At 36.5% G+C, this 12,135-nt stretch overlaps 1 protein-coding gene and 1 long non-coding RNA gene across 11 annotated transcripts in view; one reads left to right on the top strand and one right to left on the bottom strand.

Moving 5' to 3' along the window:
- Positions 1-12,135, bottom strand: part of LOC126912169 (uncharacterized) — a 242,111-nt gene that overhangs the window by 100,086 nt on the left and 129,890 nt on the right. The window lies entirely within an intron of this gene.
- LOC118266729 (partitioning defective 3 homolog) overlaps positions 1-12,135 on the top strand; it is a 61,460-nt gene that overhangs the window by 26,327 nt on the left and 22,998 nt on the right. For 3 of the 10 annotated variants that reach the window (XM_035580245.2, XM_050703007.1, XM_050703005.1), the window contains exon 1: positions 369-534. The exons of 2 other annotated variants lie outside the window; for them this stretch is intronic. In XM_035580245.2, coding sequence (XP_035436138.2) covers positions 412-534 — 123 coding nt within the window. In that variant the 5' untranslated portion in view covers positions 369-411. Of the gene's footprint in view, positions 1-351; positions 535-9,423; positions 9,559-12,135 lie in introns of those variants that run through there. 5 more of the 10 variants (XM_050703008.1, XM_035580246.2, XM_035580243.2 and 2 more) reach the window with 4 other exon arrangements.

The raw sequence follows: 12,135 nt of genomic DNA, 5'->3' as shown, positions 1-12,135 counted from the left end.
TAGTGAAGGTGCAGTAGTTTGGAGGGGCGGTGATAGTCAGATAACGATGGTTGCGATAACGGGCGGAGGCCGAGGAGAGCGTCGCAGTGCCGCGCGGTGCCGGCTCAGCGGCTCGGTCGCCTCACTACACAATTTTTTCAACACTTTTTGCGCGTCTAGCTACAAGGTTGTCGGTCGTGTTGTTGTGACTTGTGTGCACGTACGTCTGTTGAGGTTTCAAATGAAATTTGTTTATTTTTTCTTCCCAATATCACGAATCAGTTCTCACTATTCAAATCATTGTGTAATTCTTTTGTTGTCGAGTTTTTCTGATTGAGTATTCTGTGTTGTTTTTGTTTTGGTGTACAACAGTTACGATAAAAACAATGATTATATGAGTTGGAAGTGTTAGTTGAGTGTTTTGTGGTGACAATGAAGGAGTCGACTCCTCGGTGCGAGGATGTGGCCGACAAACTGGTGCGACTGTTCGGATGGAGACAGACGTACCCGGTGCAGAAACTCCAGAGGAGTATACTGCCTCAGACTAGTGCTGCGGTAAGATTTTTTCAGAAATACCTAATTATATTATGACCTTTGATTGAAAACCTTTCAGTGATGTGGATTTACCAGCTAAAAGTGAGCATAAGTTAATCATGTCCCGAAGTTCAATTTACCGTATAGCTGTAACACACTGCTGCTCAATTAATATTCTCCTAAAAAATCAACCTCAGAATTTTATCTTTCACTCGTGAATCTAGGCTATGTTTATTTTTATTTGTTTTCTTAAGATACTCACGTTATTTTAAGCGCCACACAATTAGTCATCATCGAAGATAACTTTATCAGTGTGTAGTTTGTACTTCTTGAGGAAAATAATTAGCAAGCCGTGTTACCTAACTAATCTATGACCAATAACAATGATTTGATAGAAGACAATAAACATTACGATAAAATAACTCGCCCTTGATAATGCGGCTAAATTTGTGAACCTTAATAGCTCATGCTTGCTCATACAAAAAGAAACTGTAATTCGGAATGTTATGATTCCTTTTGTTAATTTTGTTTAAGAGTGCTATGATCCTTTTTGTATTGACTAAATTAGGTTTTGCATAACTAGTGAAATCATTATCATATTTCCGTACCCAAAAGGGCTGAATGAAGCCAATTTATTAAGACTTTACGTCTGTCTGTCTTTATGTGTTTAACTTGGATGTATGACATGACCCGTGATAGTCAGAGAAGCCTGTTTTTCATGTAAATATTTCAATCGACCGATATACTTTTATGAAGAACATGCTATTCATGTCTTATTACGCTTGTTTTGAATTGCTTGGGATCATGATTCCGCTGTGTTTCTTTTCCATTTTTCTTAATCATCATAAGTCTCAATTTTATTATCAACTCATCTGTTTTTATCCCACATAATTAAAATTCTTCACTTTCTTCTCTAGATAATTGATCTTAATCTATGAAATCTCAACCATACCAAAACATAAAACATATGATACACATGCAACATAGCAGTAAAACATTAAATTCCGCACAAACATTTAAAAATGTGGTAACACACGTAATAGTTTACCCAATGATTAGGCGGCGGAAAATCCGTGCATTTTTTTATTATAGCAACACCTAATACTTCCTGCAATGTCGCCTCGTTACGTACGCATGTCGATGTTGCTATTGTTAAAAACTACTTTCACGAAGCTCTTTGTGATCTGAAAGTGGAAAGTAATTCATTAAATCAACTCGCTTATAAATAAGTCGCAATTACGTCGCCGATGGTACCTCCCTGTATATTCACGCGATACGGACGTTGAACCCTGCATATGAGTTGCATACGGAGTTTAAATAAATCATTATTCAATACGTAGGTACCTACTACCTAGTTTCATAGCCAAAGTGGCATTTCTAGTGAAATCAAATCTAGGTAGTAATTAATGTTATGTAAGCGATTTTTGTACAGCATTATACCTAGATATTTTGTTGCTATTCTTGCTATCGTTATGAAATGCTTTGATCAACAAAAGATCGGAACAGAAAAGTAAACAAAATGTTAAAGTGTAACGGTATTGATAAATACTGCAATGAAATAACTGGCGATTTTCAATTCGCTTTGTACGAGTCGATTCAGCGAAAAGAATACTAAATTGGACTGAGAATTTAGGTAGTAAATCGTTTTCATTAGTTTCGTCAACTCATTGACCGTTGAGTGTTGCATATTATATGTGAACAAATTGCTGCGACAGAGAATATGCATGATTTTTTCGTTCTATTCACACGATTGCTCCTTCTTTTTTAGTGTAATTGATAACTGGGCGCTTAAAGGGTTAAAGATTATTGTGGTCACACCCAAACAGTGTAATGTAGTAGTTGGAGGTTCTACAGTAGAATCTATTTGTTCAAAGTTATAGATAGAGAAAATCAAATATAAATTCTAAATCTAACCAAGCCAACGACACTGAAATTTAATCAAAAATTTTTATGCTCCCTAAATTCATCGCCAATCTCATTAATTACCATGTCCCTACTCGAGATAAACTGAACGATGTAACTAATTGGACACCATCAATACTGATGATTAATTACTATCTCCACGACCTTGGCTGTAATCAGTGACATTCCAGCCTGGATTTAACGATGTATGCTTTGCCGATGTCATCTGATAACGTTGGTCCTGCACGTAGACAATTTCATAGTAGGTAGGTAGGTACTTAGGTAGATAGATACTCGCTGAATGTGATGTTTATGAGGAATAATCAATTTAAACAGTGTAATTAAGTCTTTGACTGCCAATAGAAAACTGTTGAAGGCAAATCCTCCGCTAACGTCGCGTCGGTCACCGGTGACCACCACGGCGTTCAATGTGTTAAATAAACAATTAATTTCATCAAAACAACTTTTCTTGCGGTTTATACGCAGATTTAATTTATCCATCAAATCAAAGACTGCCTCCAGATCCTCGAGAAGGTTATTCAAAGGTGGGCGACAGAACAATCAGGTCATCTAGGTATCCTAGGATACTCACGGGTCTATCATCACCTCAGGGGTCTGAGGACGTCATTGGTCTCGAGAGTCCACGCTAGTACAACCAGGTTCGACCAAAGTGATGTAGTTTTCCTTAGCCAACAGACTGCCTAGCGGGTTTATCGGGGCTCTGACTCAAAAAGCAGGAGTAAAAACAGCGAGGATCGCTAACATTAATCTGACATTGATTTAGTTTTGTTTGAATCATAACTAACTTCCATTTGGCTCGTAAATATTGATCCTTAGGTAAATATTAAACAAAGAGGTTTGGCCTTTTACATTTACGATGAATTTCAATGATAATTATCTCTAAACATTGCCTAGCCTTAATCCTTATTTGAACTGATATGATAAATGAAAGAATTTGTGGAATTCATTGTTTGCTAATTGTATCTAATCTGTCATAGTTAGTTACTTAGTTTTAATTTTATCACACCTTTTTCTACGCCTATTTTTTCCAAGTAAATCTAATTACACAAACCTTTGGCATGTCATATTTGCGTTTACAATGGGATCTATTGCAATTAATGGTAGATACGGAATTATATGGAATTGTAAATTTGAAAAGTTATAAAAACAAGAATAATATTACATACATAACCTCGTAACGCCTGTCTTTCATGGGGCAGAGACAATGAAATACCAATTGCTACCAATCTTACATACCTCTTTCGCTTCATCAATAATCATAATTAATATGTTCAAAAATCCATATATGTATCTTCACGCCTTTTATCCTCGTAGGGGTAGACAGAGATACACACTACGGCACGTAATGCCACTGAACAATTACACCCACTTTTAATCATTTGATTTTATAAGTCCCTTGTAGTAGGTGGTGAGCCTATTGCCATATCCATACCCCAATTAATTAAATTATTATTGGATGCAGGGGATCTTCAGATAGGATCATACATTTTCGAGAACTATTTCTCTAGTTACTTTGTAAACTTGATGTCTTGTACTCGTTACTATATGGCTTAGGTTAAAAGATCAATTCCTTAGCCCTTATAAGCAGTGATAGATTGATCGGTACGTAGGACCGCGGCAAACGATTTCCGACATGAGATCCCTATTAAAAACATTTATAAGGTATACTTTTTGCTGCATAGAGCATAATTATATTATCTTCTCGCTATTATATTATTATTAGAGTTACTTCTTATCTTCTTGCAATCATAAATAATTGCTGTCTTTATTAATGTTATTTTTATTTATTACAAAATAAATTATTAATTATTCTCTTTATCTATATTTGCTAGTTGCTAGTGACAACAATTGAGGGATGGGATATCAAATGCAAAATGTTTAAGCTTAAAGTTAATCTGAGATCAGAATTCAGCGAGCCTTTATCTTTAATGAGACTTATCCTTCCATACAAAACAGTTAAGTTAAATATGAAAGTATGTTACTTTCACACATAAATCGCTGGACCAATTCTGATAAAGTTTAGCATAAAGAACAGATTTTCCATTTTTGTGAACATTTTCTTCAAGACACGAGCAAAAACTAATATTTATAATGTATTATCATTAAGAACGTGACAGATTAATTAATGTTATAGGTGCTTAGTATGGAAAAACCGCGTTATTTTCAATTGTTTGTGATCAGCTAACTAATTACCTACGGTAGTTACGAGCAAGATGGAGTGTGCTATCACTTGCTTAGGTACTTATGTTCTTGGTGGCATAATAGGTATTTTTTTATAAGTAGTAACTATCACGAAACATACTAAATTAACTAAAAATCACGGTTTACTCACGAACGTAAAATTAATGTAAAAAAGATGCAGTTTCGAGTCACAGAGGGAATCTTCATCAAGAGCAGCGTATACATATAGACACGGCGACATCTCGGCGTCAGTAGGCCGTGATTTTTAATTAAGGTTATATTTTAGTGTAATATGCTTCAGAAATATGACTTAATAGAGATATCTTTAGGTTAGTTTGTTCTCTAATTGTACAACATACTTTTATTAGAATAAGTTGAAATTTCTTTGCAAACCGCAAACGAAAAGGATTATACCAGTGATAGAATACCTACCTGACAGAACTGAACTATAATTCACGTTGATTGTTTAATTGTCTCATTAAAAATCCCAAATAAGTACCTGTTAATACGGAGAAAGGTGTGGTTACAATCTTATATCAATGATGACTTGTAATTGTAGTGGTCGGGTTGTGAGGTATGCTTTCTCCAAGCTCTGACAATCTACCGAGTGAATGTGAGTGAGGTTTCATGTTACCACAAAACAAAGCCTATGTATGTAGTTTAACTTTACATGGTTGTTTGTGGGCATTTTGTAGTTACTTACTCATTTCCTTTCTTGAAAGAAATGTCTTGAACGGTTGAAAATACTTAACACACTAATTATGTAGTTCAGTAGGCTTGTTTTTTAGTCCAGAAAAGCAAAAAAATAAAGTATTTCTCTTATTTCCTGCCTGCTTTTCTCCGCGGCCTTGCCCGCCTTCCCGTGAAATAAATACTAGTTTATGTGTTTTTCCAGTCCATAATCTACTCCTTTTCTAAGTTCCAAATTTCATCCCGATCCCTTCAGCCGTTTTGACGTGATTGAGTAACAAACATACACACAAAATAATACACCATTTCACAAACTTTTGCATTTATAGATTAGTAGGTATATAGAAATATAAACTACTCAAAACAAAATAGGGCCCACTTCGAATTAGTCACAATTTCGGTTAATATATAATTATTTAAGTAGTTTTTAACAAAGTTATGCATTTAACCGTCAAGCTGACATGTTTAGGAGTGCCTTATCAATGTTTATTCCGACAGCATTCATGTTGTTTTCTAGAGGGTGGCTAAAAACTAAAGTATTGGAAAAAAACATCGATTGCACAAATTCACAGTCACTTATGTTTTCAGTCTATACTAAACGCTATTGTGGAGCACTCGCGTTTTTAACGATTTTGATTGATTTCTGTATTCATTGTGAACACTATGCCTGGTTTTCGCCGACATATGGACATGGATACCGCTGCAAGAGCGGTATTTTTGCTTCAGGAGGGACAGTCTCAGTGGTCTGTGGCTATGCAGCTCGGTGTATCACGAGGAGCTATCCGAAACGTTTGGGAACGGTTTCAGGAGACGGGAAGTGTAGCCAGGAGACCTGGGACAGGAAGAGTTCGGTCTACAACTGCCCAGGAAGATCGATACCTAAGATTGACTGCGCGCCGGGAGCGTACTGTAACCGCTCGTACCTTACAAACTCGACTACGGCAATCTACAGGACCGAGGGTCAGCGATCAAACCATTTGGAATCGGCTTCATAAAGATGGACAATGCTTCAGAGTACGAGCTATTCGACTGAAACTGACGAGGGCTCATCGTGCGGCACGTTTAAGGTACGCTCGCGAGCATTTGGAATGGACCATGGACAACTGGAAGAATGTGCTTTTTACTGACGAATGTAAAGTGAAGTTTTTCAGTGTCGACAGAGGGGTACGCGTGTGGAGAAGAGAAGGGGAACGTTTTTCTGAACCCTGCATTCATGGAACAGACCGTTTTGGGGGTCCCAGTGTTATGATATGGGGTGGAATTAGCTTATATGCCAAAACAGAGCCTGTAATTCTAAATGAAGGTACCGTAACCGCCTCCAGTTACATCGAGCAAGTAGTCCGGGCTCATGTCATCCCATTTTCACAAAGAGTGGGCAATAACTTTGTCTTTATGCATGATAAAGCTCGAGCACACACAGCTCGTCTAACACAAAGAGCACTCTCTGAAGCCAATATCACCATCTTACCATGGCCGGCCATGAGTCCCGATCTCAACCCTATTGAACATTTATGGGATCAGCTCAAAAGACGCCTGAAAGAAAATTACAGTAATGTGAAAAGCCAGCAGGAACTCATAAACACCCTGAAACTCTGTTGGGAACAAATACCGGAAGAAACCGTGACGCACTTGATTGAAAGTGTCCGAAATAGGCTCAGAGAGTGCATACGGCGCAGAGGAGGGCCCACTCGTTATTAACAAATAACAAACTCCATACTTTTCCCCAGAATAGTAGTGCTTTACAAGATTATGTTCTTCCTTTATTTTTTGTAAATTTGCCTTAAAAGTGTAATTTATTGATTAAATAAACAAAATAAACCAAATTTTCTATTGTTTCTGTTTTACAGTATTCCTGAAAGCCCATTTGAAACTTGTACATTCATAAAAACTGAATTTTTCAGTTCAATTTTAAGTTAGAGCAAAAAAACATGGTGGGCCCTATTTAGTTTTGAGTAGTTTAGTATATTGGTACATGAATAGTTAGTTATATCACATGATGCTACTCCTATAGGACGTACTGAGTAACCGTTAGGCATTAGTTACAGAATATTTCTTGTAAAGGTTCCTTCCTATCTCAAATATGTGTTAAGTAAACAAGGAACAGGGTGTTCTATGACATTATTGTGAAGATTCAAGTTAGAGATATGGTTTGTAATCAAGTAGGTATCTTGCTAGTTAGTTCTTGAAGCATAGATATTAATAAAATAATTATATGTTTATCAACTGCAGTACTTTAAAAGGATTTGGTTTAAAAGTATAGGCATTATTGAGTTTGTTTTTTTTTTAAATATTCGGTAGCTTAACATTACCTAATTTACTTAAAACTTTACTCATAATTTTATCGTCTGCTTATAAATTACGATTATAACAAATAATGACTGGATGGCTACCTATAGATTTCTTTCGAGGAAAGATTCATTTCATGAGTGAGATTTAGAAATATGAACGACCCTTCTATTTGACAGACTTATTACTTATAAGCCCATAATCGGATTGCAACGAAGCCCTTAAAATATTAAGATACTCTAAAAATGTTATGGGAGCCTTTTATATTTCGATTATTTCGTATTTGAGAGCTTTACACCTGGTAGATAGCTTAAATTTCTAATTATAAACATGGCTTACGTATTGATTTGTAATGGTATTTATTTTTTTAAATGGGAATATCGTCTATTGTCTTTTCCTGCCTTGGTGGTGGCGAGAGGGAGTGTCAGACACTTACTGACCACCACCGCCCCGTTCCTACTCCTACTTTTCGAGCCGGAGCCCTGATATAACCGCTAAGTAGTCCGCAGCTCCGGATCAGGCATACTGGGCTCCATCTGTGGTGGTCTGATGGCTCTTTGAGACGCGCGCGGAACGCGACGCATTTTTAATGGCTGGCGTTGGCACAAAGTTTTCAGCACGTTTATATCATTATAAATTAAAATTCGAAATAGAAAATCATATTTTCCATCGAGAAACACTTCCAGGGGTAGGCAGAAGTGCACATTACGGCACGTAATGCCGCTATACAATGTACACCCACTTTTCACCATTTGTGTTATAAGTCCCATGTATAAGTCCCAAGTCCTAAATGTTTTTATGAAAAATGTAAATAGTAAATACCGAATAAGGGAATTCCTATTTAAGGTGTTTATTATTTAAGTATCCCATAAACATAGACCGATCATAGACTTATCAATCCAAGATGGTGTTCAGTCATTAGTTAGAGATTATTTTCTTCCGTTTGGGATGCGTGAAACCTATTAAAAGTTATGTACCTATGTGTAAATGTGTATGGAGTAATACGTGGGTCGATATTGGCACTGCAGTCATTGTCATACCGTTATTGTAGACCTGAACGATGTACGGTCCACTGGACAGTTAATGATGCAAATGAAATAATTTTCTTCATTGATTTTTTACGTATTTTTCAAGGATACGAGGAAAATTACGAGTATTTGTAGGAAATATAATAATCTAATGTTAATAGGAAAAATGTTCTGTAGTCTTACTAATATGATAAACTCTGGCAAGTTTGTGAGTTTGTGTGTTTAACACATCGAAAGGTCTTAAGGGATCGGTATGAAATTTAGAACAGGGATAGATTTTGGTCTGGAATAACACATCGGGACCGCGAGCGAAGGATCTTCTATCCTTCACTAGTTGATAATAAAAATTCTAAATGTAATGTCGACAAAAACTAATCAGTCGATTGAGTATTGAGTTTCTGCACCAAATAACGCGAATATTTTGTAATGTATTTCTTATTTTATCCAATAAATCCATCCATTATTACTATACTTTTGCACAATAATACCAAGTTTACTGCAAATTCTATGAAATCAAAATTTACATTGAAAAAAATACACGAATTAAATCATCAACATAAGATAATTTGCGATCTGATAAAACTGTATTGTGCTATAAAGGCATGAAATTAAAAAAGTGATAAAAATTGATAAAAATCGCCAGTAACGTTTCCCTGTTGTGTAAAAGTATTATTGTAATAATCTTGATATTGAACGCTGACCGTTAGGTAAGGTTGTACTTAACTTTTTGTACCGCAAACCTTGAAAATTATTTAGAGGTTCTGTACAATTTTATTTGCGGTCATTGTGGAAGATCTTTCTAATCGACAGACGGACAGACTTCAGTAGCAGTTGCGCCGCGACGCTGCGCGACTGTCGATTCTGTCCGCGCTGTAAAGCCGCGATAAAGTAAAATATTTCCGCGATAAAAAACCTAATGTGTGCGTGATTACAATGAGTATTTAAATTATTTTGTGCCATTTTTAATTTCATAACCGACGACTATACAATGTGTGTGAAAAAAAAGCACGAGAAAAAAAGAAAAACAACTGGACTGTGACTGCATGTGTGCAAATTGAAAACACAATATCTCTTCACTTTCATGGAGTTATATAGTGTCTGCAGGAGGCTAAAAATAATTATAAATGTATTCTTAAAAGGAAAGATAATTAACGCCAGGTTTTTAATCAAGGCGATAAGCGTAGGCTTTAAAAATTGCCGTATCAGTTGAACAAATTTTAGCGAATAGAATGGATAAAGTTAATATTTCTCGTAGGCAATGACCTAGTCTGTCTGTACAGCTATTTAGTATGTGTATGTATATATATGTACATATCTTAAACTATTCTAGACCCGCTGCAGTTACATTGTTAACGATTGTTTTTCACCTTGCAATGACTTCTTAAATGGCAGGAGCACGCGACTATTTTCATTAGCTCTCTGTATATTAATTCATTCAGCATTTTCCTTATTAAATATTCAAAGAAAATTTCACGAACATTTTCTACCAACACCGTACATTGACTTCTAATTCACAGACCTTTTTTATGGGGAAATCATCTAATGTCTTCTCCCGCCTTGGGCGAGGCGAGAGGGAGTGTCACACGTTTACTGACTAAAAACCACCCCGGTTCCTACTCCTGCTTTTCGAGGCGGAGCTCCGATAAACCAGAGACCCAGGTTGCTTACTAAAATAGGTGAAGATACCTCTTTGGTTAGTATTCCTCTTTGGTTCTTTAGTAACCAACGAGACCGAAACCAAATCTTTTTTCAAAGAGAAATTGCAGCATATGAGTATACAAAACAAAACACGATGTTACAGTCAAGAGTCTAGACCGGCTTACACTATACAAATGTTACAAAGGCTTCACTTACCTCACTGTTCAAAGGTAAATAACTAAATGTAAACGGTAAGCTGAATGCAATCCAGTATTTGCATAACAATTTCGCGAGTTGCCTTGAAGTGGCCATGTTTACACTATTTGCTGCTTAGATGACCACTTGAAAATATTGGTACCTACTCACGCTTGACAGAGATTGATCAGAAGCCACGCCAAGTTACTCACAGATACAGACTCGAACTTATAATACAAAAAACCAACATTAAAATGTATCAGGGACAAATTAATTACAGTTAATTACGACAGTGAACTAGTGAAGGTATTTGTTTTTGTTCATTCTTGATTATAAATTCATTTCGTGCTCCTGTTCATGGAACATTATGTATATCATAAACATCGCCTCTCGTCGCTTTCCTTGCGTGATTGAGTGAAATTCACTTAATGATTTTTATCTAATCATGAACACATAGAAAATCGCGTTTTTCTCGCATTTACAAGAGGAAAATGTTCAGGTAACTATTTAGTATTGAATGACAACCATTTAAATTCAAAGCTTTTTCAAAATTAGAAAACCGGTTTTGTATATCGTCTACAGCCACAAAATTGGTGAATAAATTAGCAAGACTAATGAACGAAACTTCATTAATTAAACACCTATCAATGAAAGTAAGCACATTATGAGAGACATTGAAGTCACTATCTGTTTTACAGAGGAAACACTCCAATTTAATGATTGATCAATTAGCATGTGTTGTTCTTTTCAATTAAAACAATGCTCAACACAGATACCTATAGTTTTGATGTTGTCGAGCAATTGACGCAACGTGGATCATTTAACATTCGGCACACACGTCACACACCATAAAGGTGTGCATTTCCGTTGGCTTATACCAGTTTAGGGCATGGACATATCGGTCGGCTTAGATAATAGTTCATGAATAGTCATTACTGGGAGTACATACAGTATAGAAACTGCAGGCTTTAATGATCACTTCCAACTGCACAATGCAGTATTTCTTCCTTGTTGGTCGGTTGCGTGCGCGTTGTCACGCAGTAACACCGTAAGTCTGTCGACAAATATCGTTTTTCTGTAACGTCCGAGTAAGTCTTCCCCGAAGGTAAATGGATCGCGTGTGCAGGCGCCACTTTGTTCAACACATTCTTGGAATACGGACGACTGATCATGCGTACTTTTAAAGCCGGTTACACCTTCATTCCTCATTTTAAAATGATCCTGTTTACTGCAGTTTCATAACTGTAAGGTTCTTGAAACAAGGATTTATAATCTAAAATTGTCATCAGTGCTGCAAACATGTTTAGCCCATGTTTTGCTTTCATTTTTTATTTCAGCACTATAGCTATGTCAGACTTTATGATTTTGGAGCTGTTGGCTAGGTCATTTCAATCGTAAATGTTTATTTGCGACAATGCTGAATGACAACACGTACATACAGTTAAATACAATTTTATTCGTTTTAGGACAAAAATAGCTCAGTTACTGGCGTTAAAATTCTTGCTCATTCCGTGCCATAAAAGGCGTGTGCTCCAGATAAAATTGAACTTTAAAGGCATAATGTTGTAGAGCGTCACTTATGGGCGCAGCATCTGGTGCACGGCGCGTGAGTATTCTGTGTTTGGCCAGTGGACCGCGAAGGTCAAGGCTTTACCCGCGCCACTGACCTGCCTTAGCACTC

The sequence above is a fragment of the Spodoptera frugiperda genome, chromosome 23 (assembly GCF_023101765.2).
Source record: "Spodoptera frugiperda isolate SF20-4 chromosome 23, AGI-APGP_CSIRO_Sfru_2.0, whole genome shotgun sequence".
NCBI lineage: Eukaryota > Metazoa > Arthropoda > Insecta > Lepidoptera > Noctuidae > Spodoptera > Spodoptera frugiperda.
Note: the sequence above shows the minus strand (reverse complement) of the source record. Positions and strands in the feature narration are given on the sequence as shown.